Here is a 19,461-nt window from a genome sequence, read left to right on the forward strand (position 1 = left end):
TGCCTTGGTCCTGGTGTGGTAAAACGGGTTAAAAATTCAGAATTCAGCTAATGCTCAGGAACTGAAGATTATAGTGCTGCAATGTGAAATGTACTAGTTGTTATGTCTCTAGGTTGTGTCAAATGTTCTGTTTTGGGACATTAAATAACTTGGAAAATGGCTCCTAATTTAAGATTCAAACCCAAATAAAAAAAAGTACTGCATAAACAGTTTGAGGAACAGTGAAACAAAACATATAGATAAAAGACAGATTGATGGCCAACCCAGGAGGGATAGACATGTGCTAGGCTATCCAATGAATATACAAGAGTGTAAATGGCCTTCTATAGTTTTTTGTCGGTTTTGGGGGGCTATGGGGCCGTGTTCTGGAAGAGTTTATTCCTGACGTTTTGCCAGCATCTTCAGAGAGATCTTCATTCTCGGAAGATGCCAGCCACAGATGCTGGCGAAACATCAGGAATAAACTCTTCCAGAACACAGCCTCATAGCCCCCAAAACCCACAATAAACTATGGATACTAGCCGTGAAAACCTTCAATTTCATAAATTTCAATTTCCTACTGCTGCTGCCATTTTAAATTGCTCTCTTTTGAAAAGCAGCAGTACATATTTAAATTGGTTTCCCCTTTTAGTAATCGTCATTTTAGTTTTGTCTTTTTAAAATTACAGTCGGCCCCCCTCTTATCCACAATTCAAGCATCCACAACCTGGAAATGTTTTTATAAAGTATAAATTCCAAATAGCAAAGCTTGATTTTTGAGTTTTTATAAGGTATACCATTTTGCTATGGCATTATATTTAATGGGACTTGAGCATCCACATGGATTTTGTTATCCATGGGGGATCCTGGAACCAAACCCCAGTATTGTAACCTGCCTTGAATCCTACAGTGGGAGAAATGCAGGGTATTAATCCTTGAAATAAATAAGTATTAAATAAACGTCCCAAAGAGAAAGCTAGTAATGTCAGCAGCTTCAGGATTATTGCTCCAAATAATTTTGTTGTGGGTGGGGGTGTTAAAAAATAATCTGCACCAGGTGTCAAATATGTTAGGTATGGCATTGTTTCCTTGCCTATATCACAGCCTGGTCCTTGATGGAAAACTATCTAAACTTCAACCAAAACAGTTGCATACTTTTTCCTTTCTACAAGCATTTCTGCAACCTGGATATTTTATCCCAAATGATGGAGACAGATATTACCCTTCATTCATTCATATAGGCAAAAAAATATTTTTGTGTTCTCTAAAAACTGTGTGAATTGGACTTTCTCAATTCTTTTTCTCAATAAAGTGGAAGTCACTACTAGAGCACTAGGATGAATGTGTTCTCTAGTGTGTACAAACATATACCTATTTACTCCGTGATCCACTGCAAGTTTTGTGCAATTTACTTCCGAGAAGACCATGTTATGCTGTTAATATGTGAAAAGGTTACATTCAACAAAAATTTCCTTTGCTACCTTTACTCTGACTGATGTTGAACAGAAAAGAGTATAAAGGATTTAAGAACCAACATCTCATTTCTGCTTAGACATAAAAGGAAGTTTTGCTGTACCTGTTCTGTCTCTCCATTTTCTAACGGCTGGCTGGGGATGATGGGGATTGTATCTTGTATCTTGAAGGCACTACACTGGGGTACACTGGGATACACTGCTCTAGGGTATGAAAAACTTGTTTTATCTATATTTATAGGATTCAGCTGGGCCAAATTACTTACCTGGGAACTGGAGCCAGGGCAAAGAAACTGGAGGTAAGGGAAAGAAATGAATTCTGGTTCAGACTATCTACTATTACAAGAGAGATTTATCTGAATTCTACCGCTTATGAATTCTGAATTCTACTGCTGTTGGAAGCAACGTTTTTCAAAATTTTGCCAAACCAAGCCTATTTTCCTAGTGAACTCCCCACCCAACATGTAGTAAAAGATTAAAATGAACAAAAGGAAGATATGAAGAAAACAGCATTTATTTATTTTTGTTGCTATAAGAACCAGAGGCTGACTTAAAAAACCTGACTTTTCCTCTCTAAACCATGTACAAAAATGGGCTTGTCAAAGGTTGGGTAAAGCAACGGCGTGGGGTAGCCATGTTCTCAGAGAAGCGGAGTTGCTCCCTTCCCTGAATATGTACGTAGGACCAGAGGGAAACTTTTTTTTTAAAAAAAGGGACACACAAAAAAGGAAAGAAGACACACAAACACACACAAAAAGTAAAAACAGCCGTAGAGGCAGCATTGAAGGGAAGAACCTTGAAAGGGATTCTGTGTTCCGCTTATTCTGTGCCACACCTACAGTATCCTCTCCCCCAAATGAGGGCACAACCTGCATTTATAGTGTTTCCCTGGAAGGGGGGCAGCTTTGTGCGCAAGTCTTTGGGGAGGGGGAAGGAGAGGGAAAAACAACGTTAAAAGGTGGAAATTAAAAAATAATATATATAAAAAGAATGTTGGGAGTCTAGGATCCCGGGAGAAGGGAGGGGATTGAGAAGAGATGTCCCTGCCTGCCTGGCCTGATCCCAGCAAACGCTTGGCGATTTGAAGCTCTGAAGTCCCCTCTGCCAGAAAGGCCTTGGACACAAAAAAGGGGTGTTGGATGAAATGGCTACAAGAATCCTAGAGGGGATGCCAGAGAAGCAACAACACTCAGTCTTCCAGGATGATGGGCTCGCTGGTGCTGGCAGGATGGACTGGAGGCACGGGCACCAGGGGGGCTACCACAGGGCGGAGGGGCAGCACCGATTTCACTTTGAGTGGCAGGTTGGGCCGGCGGGCAGCACGGCGCATCTCCAAGTGGCTCAGAGCCTTGCGGAGTGCTCTGTGGAAGGAAAAAAAGGAATAGAACATTGTGTAGCTGTGACAAGAGGCTTCATAAAAAATAAAACAAACAAAAAGAGGACAAAACCCCAGGTGCATTCCTCAGAAAAGAGGAGACCATGCTGAAAGTCACAATCCTCAGGTTGGTGCCTGGGAACCAGACCCTGTTTTTGTGGGCTCCATACATAACCTTTGGCTTTAACCCTCCTCAGTATTTCCTGCCACTTGCTTTTCTCAGGTTCTTTCCCTTCCCCTTGCAGCTCTTGCATCAGAGATCTGGACTATTTCTAAATATGGTCCAGAATCAGCAAGCTTTTACAGAATTGTGGGTTTGCTCCTTCCAGTGTCAAAGCCACAGAAAACTTTTAGCCGCTTAAATTTATAATGAAAAGAAATCTTACCTAAAAACCATACACTTATGCAAGTTGGAGGAAAGGACTCTTAGGAACAGCTCACTGCTTCTAAAACAGGAACTGTGTCCAAAACTAATGCTACTTACTTGACACACTCTTGGCTTTCTGAGTATTTTGTGTGTGTGCATGTGCCTTTAAGTCAGCTGCTGACTTGAGGGAATGCCACAGATTTCATAGGGGATTCTTAAAGAAAGGAATACTCAGAGGTGGCTTTGCCAAGTCCTTCCTCTGAAACGCAGCATAGCCTAAGGTAAAGAGACAAAGTTTCTCAACCTCACACCGGCTGCCAAGGAACTTGGACCAACTGAATAGCTGACACAAGGTGCATAGCCTTTGCGTACACATGGCTCAGTTTCCTTTTTTAAGCTTTTACCACCTCATGTTCTTGCCAGAAAAAAACATATATCCAGAATTCCATGAAAACCCAGAATATGTAATAAATGTAAAATGAAGTAGAATTTTACTTGTTTGGGAAACAGACACTAAAATTACCAGGTGAATCACAGGCTAAGTTACTATCACTTGACTTAGAGGCCTCCGACTGTTCGAGACCAATTAAGTCCTCCTGGTTTAAGCTCAGAATTGTTGAAGAAATGGGGGAAATGGGGAGAGTTCAAGGTCTGCATGGAGAAATCTAAGCAGTAATAAATAGCAGGTGGTATGGGAGGGGGCAGGGAGACTATATTTTATTTTCAAACCCCTGATATGCATTACTGGCACAGATTCCATTATCTCTGGCAGAAGGACTGAACCAAAGAGGCCAACCCTGTGCCATACCGCCCCTTTGCAGTACCTTTCTGCTAGCCCCAATGGCATGTTAAAAAATCCCTTCCCCAGTACCTGGTGTCCTTGGTAGCCACAAAAACGACAGGGTTGGGGGCGTCGGCCGGGTTCAGCTTCTGACGTTTCATGGCAGGCTGAGTGCTCGACCTCATTCCGGAAGTCATGGGCCGCCCGTTGGCTGAGAAGGGGAGCCCGCCCCCTGCCACCTGCACCCGGTCGCACACAGAGCTATCAGCGAGAGGAACCCCCCCCCCAAAGCCATGTCCATCTTTTGCTGGTTCCCTCTCCCACCCTCCCAAGTAAGCCTATGTGCTTGGCTCTAGGAACACTAGCTACCCCCCTCACCCACTAACTGCTCCGGTGCAGAGCCCAGAGAGACTCAAATTACTTGAGAAACATCTTTGCTCTTACTAGGGGATAGAAACTCAAGAAAACGTAAGCAGCACCAAACCAGCATCCTTAGTAACAGCAAATGTTACAGGAATCCAGTGCAATTTGAGAACAAATCACAACCTTCCCTTTTAGACTCGTAAAATTTTGGAACTGCTATGTTCCAGAAGCCAAACTAGTTTGTGAGTCTCCCCCTCCCATACACAAAGCACAGCTTCAAAAATTTGTGCCCCTCTAACACATTTGCTCCCCAAATGTTCAGAAATGCTTCCAAACCTCACTGTCCTTTACATCTTTTTGCCACAGCCCCATGACACTCACACTCTCGTATGCTCGCTTGCCCACGATTCCTGCCAAGCCTCGGTTCTGGGTCAACTGGTTTCTATTGATAGGCGTTTTAGTGCCTCGCGGGGTTTTTGGTTTCAAGGGGGCTTGAGCAGCTGGAAAAACAAAGAATATTGGGTTAGGGTGATCTGAAAGAGAAATACAGGTATATTCAAGTATCTTGCCTCTACATTTGGAGAGAATTGTTCTTTTAATAGTTTTAAGGTTTTGGTAGGGCAGAATACAGTGACTTGTTCGTGTTTTTCTGTCTTCCATGTGACGTTTCTCACCATCTACAAATGTGCTGTACACTTGGTGTGTTGGGCAGGGGTAGGCAACCTACGGCCCGTGGGCCGGATGCGGCCCGGCGAGGCCTTGGGACCGGCCCCAGCCCGGTCCTGCCACCGATTGCCGCCGGGGCCTTTGGCATCTTGCACGAGGGCAAGAGGCCTTTGGCCTATCAGGAAGAGGTGGGCAAGTGGCGGGCAAGGGGGGGCAACTGTCTATAGAAGCCTCAGAAACATGCATTTATATTAACATTTTTTAAAAAAACTAGCAATTTTTTCACGTGTCTACCATTTAAAAAAAAAAGTGTCCTCCATTTGTAAATTTTGTCCTACATTTGCCCCGGTTTATTTATTTATATGTTTTTTAAAAATTATTTAATTATTTATTTTTTGGCTTTGGCCCCCCCAGTTGTCTGAGGGACAGCAACCCGGCCCCTGCGTCAAAAAGGTTGCCTACCCCTGGTGTTGGGGAAAGGAGTAACATTTTCCCATGATCTGTGATGGTCAATTTGCCCAATTTGGAAATCAATGCCGAAACATTTTTGTACAATTTGACCATAGCAACAAACCACAGAAAGTGGGTAAGGTGAATGAACTCAATGTTTGAATACTAGTCAAGTGGTAAGTATTAACAAGATGTACCTAGCTCCTTGACAATGGTAGCCAGGGGAAGCCGCACCAGAGGGTGAATCTTGAGAGGAGTCTTTGCAGCCTTGGGTAGCCGGATAGAACCTGGAGAGAAAGTGCAGGTAACCAATATGAGATCCAGTAGACCTCCTAGTAATCTACAGGCAGCCCTTCCTTCCACCCACAATCCCAAGACCAGGTGGTTCTTTCCTTCCAGCCCACGTACACTCCGCCTTGATGGCGTTGGCGTTGATGGGAGCATAAGGACGCCGGGCAGCTCGACGCGGTTGGAGGATATCCCGGCACATCCGCCGTGCAATGCGAGTTAACTTGGTGGTCTGCAGCAGGAAAGTTTGCCGGTTCTTCGCCAGAAGTTTTGCCCTGTTGGCACTAGTCGTATATGGCGAAAGGCTTTGGGCTTCTGGCCGAGACATATGGCCCCTGGAATGTGGCTCCTGTAAACGGGAAGAATGAGATTTCCCTGTAGCTTATGATGTGAATGATTAATGGCAGGAGCAAGGCAGGGAGGAAAGGTGCAAAATGGCACCTCAGTTTTTTAAAAGTGGTTAAGTACACTGCCACCAAGAGTCCATTTCCCCAAGACGCAACTTGCACTGCCACAAAGCTAAAGCCTCTGGATTGTTTAAGGGCAAAGCTGTTTTCATGGTCAGAAAGGAGTATATGAATAGAAATACCCTCTTGACAAAGCCCACATCTCTAAAAATATGCCAGCAAGGCATAACAAGAAACCATGGTAAGTTTTAGAGGCCTCAGAGACAACAGGAATTAAAGAGATAAAAAGAAAGGATAACTTGGGAATTATCTGAAAACAGAGACTATCATGGGGTGTTACCGTGACACTGCGTGCTGCTCCTTCAAGTTGTGTTGGGGTCTTCAGGCCACCATATTTCTTCCAGTAGATCCAACAAGAAGCACAGAGGCGGCACTGCATGTTGGGTGGACCCCAGGCATACCACTGTGCTGACTGGGTAGCTGTGAAGCAAAAAGGAGGCAAGGAAGGCTATGTAACAGATTCAAGTAGGTCGAAACCTGAACGCCACAGTCCTCTGGCCAGGCTGAGACATTATTATTCCAATGTTTATGCCAGCCAATTGCCAAACTATATCAACCTCAGGACTAAAAAACTGCTAAACTCGTTTGCACCAAAATGACACTGGATCAGATTCCTTCATAACAGGAATATAAGACACCCCCCATCCTCTGGTCCAGAGGTGTACTTACTATGGCAGCTCTCACAGGTCAGTCCCTTCTGGAAGCCAGCTCCATTCATGCCAGGCTTGGAACCCACAGAGACAATTTGGTTTGGATTCGGTTTTGTACTGGAAACAAGATGAAGAGAAAACAGCACAATTAAAAAGGTCTGGCCACTTTCTCTGTGTGTTCTCTTTTCAAAGTCTATAACAGGTGGGGAGAGATGCTTACTAGGTGGGTATATACACTTGCTTCAGCTTGCTGTCAGCTTCAGCTGCTTTCAATCTTTTCTGCATGGAAAGGGAAAACAACTAAGATAAAGAACTGTTGTGTTTTGTGGCCTGCTGGGAGATCCAAGTATAAAAACCATTTAGCAAGTGACCCCAATATACATGTATCCTTGGACAAAGGACACTTCCCATGGACAAAGTTCTTTTCAAGCCTCAGATGTAGGTAGAAAACTGCTCACCCACCTGCTGAATGTATCGATCTGTAGTTTTCCACATATAGTAGAACTGCACAATGCTGGCCAGTGACTTCCATGGGAGCTGCAAGGAACATAGACTTCAGGAATGTGCATTGTTCCAGCCAGTATTAATGTGGTCTTGAATGCATCTTAGGCCTATCCTGGTTAGAGCCATCTACACCCCTCCCTCAATCCTTTATTTTGAGAAGGGGAGTTGGGTATTTCATTTCAAGCTAGAAGTGTTGTTCTCTGAGAGTGTGATATTTATTTATACCCTGCTTTTCAGCCAAGGCTATCAGAGCGGCTATAAACTGTGGTTGCTCAGCAAGGGTGGTAGGATAGGGGTCCACATTCGGCGGGCAGGGGGGGAGATCACAACTTTTCTGCTTTTGGGGAACATAGGGATGACGGTAGTGAAAAGCTGAGCCACTGGAACTCAAGACTGGTCTGTTCAAGCCAATCTATATCCCCAACTCACAAAGTCCTGTCGGATGTCATTGAAGTCTTTGCCGTATTTCTCCAAGGCCTCCTCAAAGAGCATAGCTTCTGAAGCTGACCACTCCTCCATCTCATCCCTGCACAGCACAGGTCCTCCCTGGGGCACTAGTGTTGACATAGCCTTGGCCAGGTCATAGCCGTTCCGCTGCAGCGTATCCATTGCGTGGAACTATCAGGACAGGTAAGGATAGGCTGTCAGAAGAGCTGAGCCAGAGTGGGCTGTGACTGTGTGGTTTGCATACAAGTGGCAGAATTGGATGCAAGCATTACACTTCTTAGAAATGTCAAAACCAGATCAGACCTTTTATGAAAGCACAGTTCAGGAAGATCAGTGAAATAACCTGACATGATACACTATGGGTTTGGTGCCACATCTACAGACCCATACAGACAGGCCAAAATAAAGCTGCTTCGGGTCACTTTGAAGGTATGCTGTTTAAATGTTGCATACATCCTAAGAGCCTGGAAGTCGTGCCAAAGCCACACTGCAGTCCTAAGTCCTCCTATCCTTATGGTTAGAAACACTAGCTTGAAAGTATGTAAGCAATGCCGAGGAACCATCTGAATAAGGATTTGAGATCAAAAGCATTCAGCATCTGCCCTAATTAGCAGCAGAATTAAGCTGGTAGGAACTAAGCTACTCATACCATATCCACAGGGTTGTTCTTCCACTTCCCTCCCTCCCTCCCTCCCTCCCTCCTTCCTCCTCCTCCTCCTCCTACTACTACTACACACACACACTCTCTCTCTCTCTCCTTTCTCACCAGTGTAATGTCCCGGGAGGCTGCAGCTGCACTCATGTGAAGGCTGGGCTGCCGGATGGAGCTGCTGCAGTCAAGTGCCCGTGCAAAGGTACCAACCGCCCTGGCACAAAAGAGAGAAGAAAGGATTCACAACCCATAGGAAGTAGAGTCAACTGGATAAGAGGAGTTACAACATCTCCCAGCTGGATCTCACCGAGCCACCACGAGGAACTGGTCAATCTGTCGGTCAGTGAGGGGGTTGTCAGGGTCCCACACCTTCATTTCCATCTTCTGCTGGTTTCGGTTGTCAGATTCTCCTGAAGAAAGATTAAAGAGGGGTGATAGACCTACACTTAGATCACCCGTTTCCACTGACTGGGGGGAATACATTTTGTACAGCAAGTGGGGCCCATCTCAGTTACCTTCTGCCAGTCGCTCAGGGATCTCTGCCTGGTATTTGCAGCCTACCCTAATCTCACCCTGGTCAGCTAAGAGAGTCTTCTGAACTGGGTCAAAAACCAGTGAGTAGAAAAAACAATCCTGGAAGGAAATGTGCGATAAGATGAATTAACAAAAATTACCCAGAAATCTTTAATCTCTAAATTTTCACCACAACACATCCTATTCTGCAGAGTTTGGGAGGATGTCTTGGCAACTATTCTAGTGAGAAGACAGAGACATCATTCTATCACAAGCTTCAAACTTGTAGAATCTCACAAGCAGCCATGGAATTGCCCCATTACTCAGGCAGCCTTACCTCTTTATCCAAGTACTGGCTAAGGATATCTGTTTCATTGAGTAGCGTCACACTGCATTTCCCCCTACAAAAGCCAAGAGAGATTTGTATCATACTCCTGAACTTTGTGCCCTGCTACTTAGGTCCACCCCCTAAGATCCTGTTAGTACAAGAAGATGGCCTGCCCTAGCAGAGAAGCCTTCTCTTTCCCCATATATCCCAATAGAACAACTACCAAAAGGTCTGATCCATTGTCTTTAGTCTTCTCTTACCGTATATGGGTAGCAGGCAGAGATTCGAACTGGCGTGACAAGAAGAGCTCACGGTGCTTTAGCTGGTGACGTTGTTGTTCTGACACTGAAGGCTGTTTGGACTCCTCTTCAAATTCTCCTTAGGTTTAGGTGGGGGGGGGGAGATGGAGAGAGTGAGTAAAAACTATCAGGTGTTCAGTTCTGTGTCTGGTTTGTTTACTCAGCCAGCCTGGTAATTCTGAGAACTAATTTTGAGTGGCAAGGTTAAAAGGGGGTTTCCAGTTCATGAAGACTAATTTATTGGATCAGGTCTAACGTTGTCCAACTCAACGTTCTCTTTCGCATCATAAAATGATGTCCCTTCTCTCCCTCACCTCATGCCTGAGAAGCCCAGTGGCAGTGAATAAAATATACAACTTGGACTGGAAAGAGATACATTTAAATTTCCACAGGTGTGTGATGCAGGCCGGGACATAATTACAATAGATACCTTAAATGTTTTTTTAAAACATACTGCCTCTATCATTCTAATCACCTATCATACATAATAACCATGAATAAACCTGTCTTCTGCTATGAACATGTTTCATTTACTTTTAAAAATCATCTAAGGCAATAGCTGTCACCCATTGTGGTGCCTGGTGTAATTTAATTACAGACTAAGGAAAGTCTGCCCCTAAATTGTCTCTACTCAGTCTACTACTACTCAGTTTTGCTAGATGGCCGAGTGGTCTAGTACTATGAAAGAAAACCTGTCTCTTCTTCTATGCTCTGCTCATAACATAACTTTTACCAAGGCCTCTCACCAATTTTCCCTCCCTGAACTAAACAGCCTCAGATACAAGCCTTTTCTAAGACAGGAAGCACTCTAATACCTTGATTGTTTCAGCTGCCTGTTTCACTCAGAATTTGAAGTCATTGTCATTGTTTCCGTTCCCACTTCCCTCACAAGCAAACACACTATGCTTGTTGCTTTCTCTTGGAGTTATTCTCAACACACACACATGAGAAGCAGCCAAGGCAGCAGTGGCCACCAAGAGGCACATTGTTTTCCCACTCCCTTTTTGTCCTCAAACTTGGCAGTGTCCCAGGGAGGGAACAAGAAAAACCATAGGGATACCAACACCACCTCCACCCCTTGCTCAGGAAACTCTGTGCTGGGATGGCAGGCAGGCATGTGAATGTGAGGCAGCCTTCAACAAGCATTCATCTCCCTTCCTTGCTCAGTCTGACTGGATAGTCAGGGTCCCAGTCCCTTTTCAAAAGATCAAGGAAAGCCTAAGCACAGTCATACGTACTCCTTCCCCTTCACCCTACAGGTGTGACCCAATTTTTGTTAGCCCTTCAGTAGCTGTTGATGCTAGGATCTGCAAAGATGCATCCTCCCAGCCTTTCGAGTTAGGTTCTGCACACATTTTCCTCCTAGGCCAAAAGTTACTATTAAACTTAAGTACATCCTACCCCTGTTGAAATTTAACTATGGGTCTGGACAGATGGGGAGAAAGGGGCAGCGAGACACCACCTCTTTCTGCCCCCGACGGAGGCCGCAGCAACCAAATGCCCCTGCCTCCAGGAGCCCTAAAAAGAACACACTCCCAGCGGGTTCTTTTTAGGGTGCACGCGAGGCGCCCTCACATGCACCAACGACGCTCTGCCACATTTACGTCATCATGGCGGCCCCCGTGTGCACAGTGGCAAGCCATGATGGCGCCGGCAGCATAGGACAGGGCTTGGGAGCGTGCAGACGCTCCATTCTCCCAAGCAGTAAAATTGGCCCTAGGCCAGCGTATGGAGCCAGTCTGTACTGAGCCTAACTCAAAACATGCAAAGAACCAGCCACTACCTCTGTGTGTTATTTGGAGGTGATGTACAGACATACTCTGCAAGGAAGAAACTGAAGCCACGTAAGTGTGTTTATCCCTCAAGAAGCAAAGAAAATCTCTCTGAGATTTTTATTCCAGGTGTGTGTATGTTGGGGGTGGGTGGGGGTGGGGAATGAAGCCTTGAATGCTTTCTCTTCCTGACTAGATTCCCTGTAGATGAAAGAATTCTCTCGTCCCATCACTACAGACAGAGGACAACAGCTCCATTGCTAGTCTTTTGCTTGTGCTTTCCACATCCTTCATGCGCATGAAGGTGTCACCAGTCTGGCTGCTGAAGACCCATCTGACCTGTTCAACACAACATCCCAAATACTCTGCTGCACAGAGACAAAGAAACACTAACCCCTTGAAGCCACTGTCCTGCCTACCACTGAAAAGCGCACCATTTTTCCTTGCTACTCACGAGCATTGCTATCAGCCAGGCTGTTGAGGCTACTGGAGATATCACGACGCCGAAACAGGCAGACCACTTTGGCCTCCACATTGCCATTGGCCGTCTGTGGGGGGAAAAGAGTTAAAGAGAATGGGATCATGCTGTTTGTGGGCATACAGCTTGTCCTATGGCTTCAGGATGTGGTGCTAACTTCAATTGTTTTCCCCACACCCACTTAACCCACATCTTGCTTCATCTCCCATGTATCTTAATGGGCATAATTGGCTCAGCAGCCCATTGGAGTATTGCCCTTACCTTGTTAAGCTCCTCGATACGGCGGACAAGGTAGGGGTTACTAGAGGAATTCTCAAAGTAGACATAATCTGTAAGAAGGATGAAGCAAAAGCCAATGAGGGGAAAGGAGCTAGAAAGCAAGCAGGCTCATATCCTCAATAGGCACTTGCTAATGTAACAACAGTCAAAGTTTATGCACACTGCTTTTCTCCTAAAACATTCTTAATGGTTTCAGGATGTTATTTAAGGAAAGGTGGGCAGACTTTCAGAATTGTGTGTGTTGCTAAATAAACCGAAACTCTAGCAATGTGGATACACTGTTAAGTTTAAAGAAGAAGGCTGTCTCCAAGCACAGATAGTCAATGAACTGGTTTGCAATGTTTGTGTGTTTCTTTTTTAAAAATAAATAAATAAATAAGGGTGGGAGGGAGATCTTTTAGTCCTTTAACATGAATACACACTCCTGCTTTTCTTCCAACCTTCCTTACTTTTAAGAATCTAACATGGTTGGGCTTTTTGATAAATAATGGAGTCAATAACCTGTGGTGATTTACTGCAGTTCAACCACTGAAATCAATCTATAGGTTCAGACTACTCTCTGTCTGCTCCTAATCTAAATTATTTTACCCCAGCTCTTTTGAACTAGGTCTAAATTATTGTCAGCATCTCTATCAACAAAGGGGCCAAGGAGCAAGCACCTAGCAGAACCAGATTTCAACCATGTTCTTCATAAGACCATGTTAGACTCATTCTCACAAATACACTCCAAGAACATAAGAGAAGTCCTGTTGGTACAGTCCAGTTCAGCCCAGCATCCTGCCTCTCTACAATGGCTACTCACCTGCTTCCAGGAAACATGTAAGCAAGCATGGAGGAAACAGCTGCCTCATATACTGCTCCATGAAATGAAACATGGTGGTTTCATTCAGTTATCATGGTTAACAGCAACTGGTCAAGTGTGGAGCATAAAGTGTGCAGTTTGTATCTGCCAGGCCTATCAGAGAACCACAGCAAAAAATAGGCAAGTATGCCTAAACTGGGTCAGTTCAACCCTTCAACCATTCTCTTCTTCTGGCCCAGCTTCAAGAATTCCTACCCTCTACTTCAGTATATCTATTCCGCAACTTCATAGGCTGTCAACAACAGTGGGCAACTCTGGCCTTCTAGATGTTGTCGCATGGCAACTCTCATCAATCCTAGCCACCATACAATCCATGGTGGGGATGGCTCTTGGGAGCTGCAGTCCAAGAGCATCCAAAAGACCTGGCTTCTGATGTTCTATGTCTCACAGAGTGCAGAATTAAATTTCTGGGTTCATTTTTCTATTGTTTAAAGAGAACAAAATTGGAGAATGAGGGCTAATGAAACCAGATAGGGTATGAGCAGACATTTTATTATAGCAAGGAAAGCATGATGTTTCTTTTACTTGTGAAATTTCTTTGCTTCTGCCCCACACTGCAGAAGCAATATATACCAAATAGGCAAATATCCTAGATTTACATATTTCCTATACGACATTAGACACCAGTTTACTCAGCACAAACTTATTAGTGGTTTGTCATTTTGCTAAATATCTTTCTCCCATTGCCCATTGTATTTATATAAACGTGTACACATTTATTGTATTTTGTTGTATTATTATAACTATTGTAAGTTTACTTCCAATACTATAAACTCTTAGTTTTTTTAAAAAATAGTATAAACATTTCCTTAATAAAATATAGACAAAGATAGGCTATAAACCTTTCTTTCCAAACCATATGAGGGAACCTACATGATCTTACTCATCTTTAGACAATAATGGATAGCAGTAGTATAGTGTTACTAGCACAGTCAAAAGATGGAGGCTGAGATGGCAACTTGCTGAAAGTCATCTGGCAAATTTATGGCTGCACTGAGATGGAACTAGGGACTTTCCATCCATAGTTCCTGTTGTTGCTTTCTTGGCTACATTTGTTCAGAGGAGGTTTGCCACTGCCTTTCATTGAGGCTGAGAGCATGTGACTTCTCCAAGATCACTAGTGGGTTTCATGGCCAATCTGGGAATCGAACCCTGGTCTCCAGAATCCCATTCTAACACCCAAACTACTATGCCATGTGGCTCTCTCTCATGAAGGTGACCCTATCATGGGGTTTTCTGAGGCTGATTTTGTGTGACTTTCCCAAAGTCACTCAGTGGGTTTCCATGGCCAAGTGAGAATTCGAACCCTGGTCTCCATGTGGTAGCCCAAAGCTCAAACCACTATGCCACACTGGCTCCATCATTCTTTTAGTGGTTGTGCACCTTCAATTCCTTTCTGACTTCTGGTGACTGTAAGGCAAGATTTGTTCAAAGGAGGTCTGCCATTGCCTTTGGCTGAGAGTATGTGAATGGTCCAAGCTCACCCAGTGGCTTTCATGGCTGAGCTGGGAACTGAACCCTGGTCTCCAGAGTCATTGTCCAACAGCCAAACCACCACACCATGCTGCCTCTCCATAATACCTAATGCTTGCTAAGTTTTCAAGTAATGGAACGGCCTGTCATTAGTCTGACATTGGAAACAGCTTGGACTGCCTCGTGTGTACCACCATGACTGACATTTTTTTACTCCCCTGCCACTAACAGCTGCTAAATACATCACTCAAGCAATTCCAGTTCAGCCCACAATAAACAGAAAATAGTGACACTAAGAAGAAAAAGAGTTAGGCTGACAAACAGGGATGGAAAAAATGAGGTGACAGAAGGGTAAGTAATGGATGAACAGGAGGGTTCAGGGCAAGAGATGGAATATGCAACTGAGTGTTAGGGATCCAAAACACACTGCAGAAATAATCCAGTTTGAGACTGCTTTAACTGTCCTGGCTCAGGTACTAGGGAATTCTATTGTGGCACTAGAGCTCTCTAACAGAGAAACCTAAAAGTCTTTCAAAACAACAGTTTTCAAAATTCCCTAGCAATGACCCAGAGCAGTTAAACCAGTCTCAAACTGGATTATTTCTGCAGTGTTTTCTGGACCAGGGAGGATTTTCCAGGTCAAAGGAACCACCGGCTCATTTAAAAAAGAGAAAAATACGTAGAAGTGACTAGGGGGCCCACAGCTTGAGAGCAAAGGAGTGGGAAGGAATCGGGGCAGCAAGCGTTAAACATGAAAGGTGATGGCAATAAAAGATCAAGATGGCTTCCACCATATGAAAAGGTGTATTCAGTGCCTGAAGGAGAAGAACACACAAACCGTCTAGCAGGATCAGAGCCAAGAGAGAGGCTTGCAGAGAGTCTTAAGTGGTGTTCGACAGCAATAGTGGCCCCGACTCCATGGTTTGTTCCTGTTGCCTGGTACATAAACATAACTTGCTTGTGAAGATGGATGTACTGATTTACCTCTCACACAGTGAACAAGATAAATGTTCTTGTGAAAAGCAATTCTCCTACATTCTGTTGCTGTTCACCCTCGTGACGTGCATAAATATCTGGCTGTTTTTCCTTGTTTGCGTCTCTGTTCTGTCCCTAAACCTACCTGGTCCTCAACCCAAACCTTCTCCAGAACTGACCAGGGACATTCTCACACTTCCTTACAGAAACAACCAGATCTTGACTTTTTGGCCAGCTCACCTTCTCCCACTCCTTCCTCTCCATCAGCCAGGTTTGTTGCCTCTCTCATATATCCTCCCTCATGTCCAGTCTCATTTAGGACCAGGAACATCCTCACTCTTCTCACCTACCCATGCACATCCTTTAGGAAAAAGAGTAATCACAACCTAATTTGTTTTTTGACCTGGTGGCGCAGTGCTTAAATGCCTGGACTGCAGCCACTCACTCAAAACCATAAGGTTGCGAGTTCCATACCAGCAAAAGGGCTCAAGCTTGACTCAGGCTTGCATCCTTCCGAGGAGGTCGCTAAAATGAGGACCCAGCTTGTTGGGGGCAATTAGTTTACAGTTGTAAACCACTTAGACACTGTTAGTTCAGGATGAAGTGGTATATAAATGAAGCTGTTTGTTTTTTCAATTTTCCCCTCCCAAACTTTTCAAATTCCAAGCTCTAAGAATACATTTGACCCATTCATTTAACATCCATGCCCCCTCCCCATAACTCCTTCCTCCTTAATCCTTTGTTCCTGCAAAAGCGACTAGCCCCTTGATCAATATATATTCTTGTTTGTTCGTTTCTTAGTCCAGTGCTACTCAAAGTGATGGTCAAACTACTGTACTGTGGTCCCTCCACATTCACTGGAGTTAGGGGCAAAGGACCCCCGTTAATGTGGGAAAACCGCAAATAAAAAAACACTATTCCTTTTTAACTGAGAGAACACCTCTCTAGGACTCTCCAGGTCCTCCAGTGCAACTCTATGGTCAATATCTGCTAGAGGTTGATCGTAGAATCATGCTGGAGGACCTACAAATGCCAAGAGAAGGGTTTTCTCTAGGAGGTTCTAGGGTTCTCCAGCACAACTCCATGGCCAACCTCTGGCAGAGTTGCACTGGAGGACCTAGAGATTCCTAGAGAGGACATATTCATCCCAGGCTTGGGAAAAGAGCGGGATACAAATAAATATATAACAAATAAATCAAATCCGCAAATAATCACATTTGTGGCTTTGACTTTGGTGGATTTAATTATTTGTGGTTTTGATTAATATGTTCTCTCTAGGAATCTTTAGTTCCTCCAGTGCAACTCTTTCAATACTTACATAGAGTTGTGCTAGACGTTCCTAGATAAAACATTTTTCTAGGCATTTGTAGGTCCTCCAGCATGATTCTATGATCAGCTTCTGGAAGGTTTTGATCATAAAGTTGCACTGGAGGACCTGGAGATTCCTAGAGAGGTGTTCTCTCAGTTAAAAAAGGAACAGTGTTTTTTTTAATTTGCATTTCCCCCCACATTCATGGGGGTCCTTCACCTCTAACCCCAACGAATATGGAGGGATCACTGTACCGGTTGAGATTCCCTTACCCAGAATTTGAACATATGAAATACTCCAAAATCGTCCTTGATGAATGAGATAGTGACACCTTTGTTTTCTGATGGTTCATTGTACACAAACTTTGTTTCAGGCACATTATTTAAAATAGAATGTATAACATGACCTTTAGTATATATATATATATGTGTGTGTGTGTGTGTGTAAGGTGTATGTGAAAGCAACCAATATCACGCTTAGACTTCAGTGCCATCTCCCAGATGTCTCATTATGTACATTCATTCCTCCACATTCACTGAGGTTAGGGGCACAGGACCCCCGTGAATGTAGAAAAACCACAAATAAGAAAAAGATTATGTTTTACCTGAGAGAACACCTCTCTAGGAATTTCCAGGTCCTCCAGTGCAACTCTGTGGTCAACATCTGCCAGACATTGACCACAGAGTTGACCTGGAGGAGCTACAAATGCCTAGTGGAGTGTTCTCTCTAGGAATCTCTAGGTTCTTCAGTGTGACTTTTGGTTAAAGTTGACCATAGAGTTGCGCTGGAGGACCTAGAGATTCCTAGAGAGACATGTTATTAAAATATGTGAATAACCAAAGCTCCAAAAGTCAAAGCCACAAATGTGGAGGGACAAGTGTACATGCAGATCTCAACTTCACAATTCCCCCATAGAGGGGCTAAGCCCCTCTACCTAGTTTTAGTTTTAGCCCCCCTCTGTCCTTCATGTGCCTAGCACCTCCTACTGAACTTGCCTGCTCCTCCTGAGTACAACACCAGTCACTTCCAAGCTTTAATACTCTCTCGCACAATACAGCCACTATTTTCTATTAAAACGCCCGGCCTAACCCCATGCTCACACTACTCTTTATACCTCTCTCCGCTTAATCTCAATCTCCTCCATGCTATTTTGTCCAGCAACTTACCTCCTGCTCCTAAATGCTCTCCTTACTTTAAAAGGAGGCCTCTTGACATGATAAAACATAGTGACCCCACTCCCAGGAGTAATTCCCTTATTGCCTCCTCCAAACTATTCAATTCCTTACTCGAACCTAAAAAAGCCCTGAGTGGGTGACCTTTGGTGAGTCACACTCTCTCAGCCTCAGGGATGGCCACTCTGAAGAAACTTGCCAAGAAGACCCACTTAGGGTTGCCTTAAGTCGGGAAAGACTTGAAGGCACCCAACAACTGGGACAAGTCACACTCTCTCAGCCTCAGAAGATAGCCATGGGGGGGGGGGGACTGAAGAAACATGCCAAAAAAAAACCCCAACACCTTAAGACAGGTTCACCTTTGGGTCTCTATAAGGGAGAAAGTACCTGAAGGCACATAACAACTGGGCCAAGTCACACTCTCTCAGCCTCAGAGGATAGCCATGCCAATACGATAGGTTTGTCTTAGACGTTGCTGTGATTCGGAAAGGACTTCTAGGCCCACAACAAGCGAGGCACACTTTCTCGGCCTCAGAGGATGGCCATGGCAATATCACACACACACACATTTACTCTCTCTCTCTCTCTCACACACACACACTCATATATACTGTATATGATAGGTTTGTCTTGAGCTGCTGTGATTCAGGAAGGGCTTCTAGGTCCACAATTGGGCAAGTCACTCTCTCTCAGCCTCAGAGGATGGCCATAGCAATACACACACACACACACACACACACTCATAGGTTTGTCTTGAGTTGCTGTGATCCCGAAAGGACTTCAGGGTCCACAACTGGGCAAGTTATTGTCTCTCAGCCTCAGAGGACGGCCATGGTCTCACACACAGACATATATATGATAGGTTTGTCTTGAGCTGCTGTGATTCAGGAAGGCCCTCAAGGCCGACATTAACTGGGCCAAGTCACACTCTCTCAGCCTCAGAGGAGGGCCATGGCCAACCCTCTCCCCCAAAAGGAGCCCAGTCCGGGGCCTCCTGGGTCTGGAACGCCTCGAAAGGCTGTTTCCCGCTCAGTCAGAACTCTTCCGCTGAGCCCCGAAATAATGGCCCAACGGACCCCCCGACCCTTGAAGCGCGGCTTCCTTCCGCCTCCTGAGCCTGGCCTTCCTGGGACCGAGGCCCTGGCCTGACTAGGCCCCACTCCGGAGGCCTGCCCCTTCCACGCTCCGAGGCCCGGCTCCCTTCTCCTCCTTCCGGCCCGCCTTCCCCTCCCTCCGAGGCCGCCAAACCCTCGCCTTACCGCCCACCCGGTACATATTGGCCGCCATGGCGCCCTCGGCCTCGGCCAAAGCCCCTCAGGAGCAGCTCCGGACCCGGCCGCCGCGCTTCATCCCTTCCTCCCGCCGCCGCCTCGTCTTCTTCCTCCTCCTCCTCCGTCGCCGTCTTCGCCTCTCCTTCTTCCCCACGCAGCCAAGCCTTGAGGGCTTCGTGCATTTCCGGAAGTCCTCGGCACCCACTTCGGGCATTTCCGGCGACGCCTCGGAAAAAAGGCTGAACTGTGTCCTCGGCACCCCTTCGGGC

At 45.2% G+C, this 19,461-nt stretch overlaps 1 protein-coding gene across 2 annotated transcripts; it reads right to left on the reverse strand.

Annotated features, from left to right (window-relative positions):
* Positions 1-1,947: 1,947 nt before the first annotated feature.
* MTA2 (metastasis associated 1 family member 2) lies at positions 1,948-19,396 on the reverse strand. Of its 2 annotated transcripts, XM_042440187.1 has the most exons (18): positions 19,181-19,395; positions 12,113-12,180; positions 11,828-11,921; positions 9,563-9,680; positions 9,312-9,375; positions 8,977-9,094; positions 8,769-8,871; positions 8,576-8,675; positions 7,792-7,980; positions 7,321-7,395; positions 7,079-7,137; positions 6,878-6,975; positions 6,489-6,628; positions 5,862-6,090; positions 5,651-5,740; positions 4,719-4,837; positions 4,065-4,213; positions 1,948-2,812 (listed from the first exon to the last, which is right to left on the reverse strand). In XM_042440187.1, exons 1-18 carry the CDS (start codon positions 19,206-19,208, stop codon positions 2,641-2,643), a joined length of 2,013 nt encoding a protein of 670 aa, XP_042296121.1. In that variant the 5' UTR covers positions 19,209-19,395; the 3' UTR covers positions 1,948-2,640. The 2 variants fall into 2 exon arrangements, with proteins under 2 accessions (XP_042296121.1, XP_042296122.1); XM_042440188.1 differs by lacking the exon at positions 4,065-4,213 and having other exon boundaries at positions 19,181-19,396.
* Positions 19,397-19,461: the final 65 nt, after the last annotated feature.

This window comes from Sceloporus undulatus, chromosome 9 (genome assembly GCF_019175285.1).
Source record: "Sceloporus undulatus isolate JIND9_A2432 ecotype Alabama chromosome 9, SceUnd_v1.1, whole genome shotgun sequence".
NCBI classification, from domain to species: domain Eukaryota; kingdom Metazoa; phylum Chordata; class Lepidosauria; order Squamata; family Phrynosomatidae; genus Sceloporus; species Sceloporus undulatus.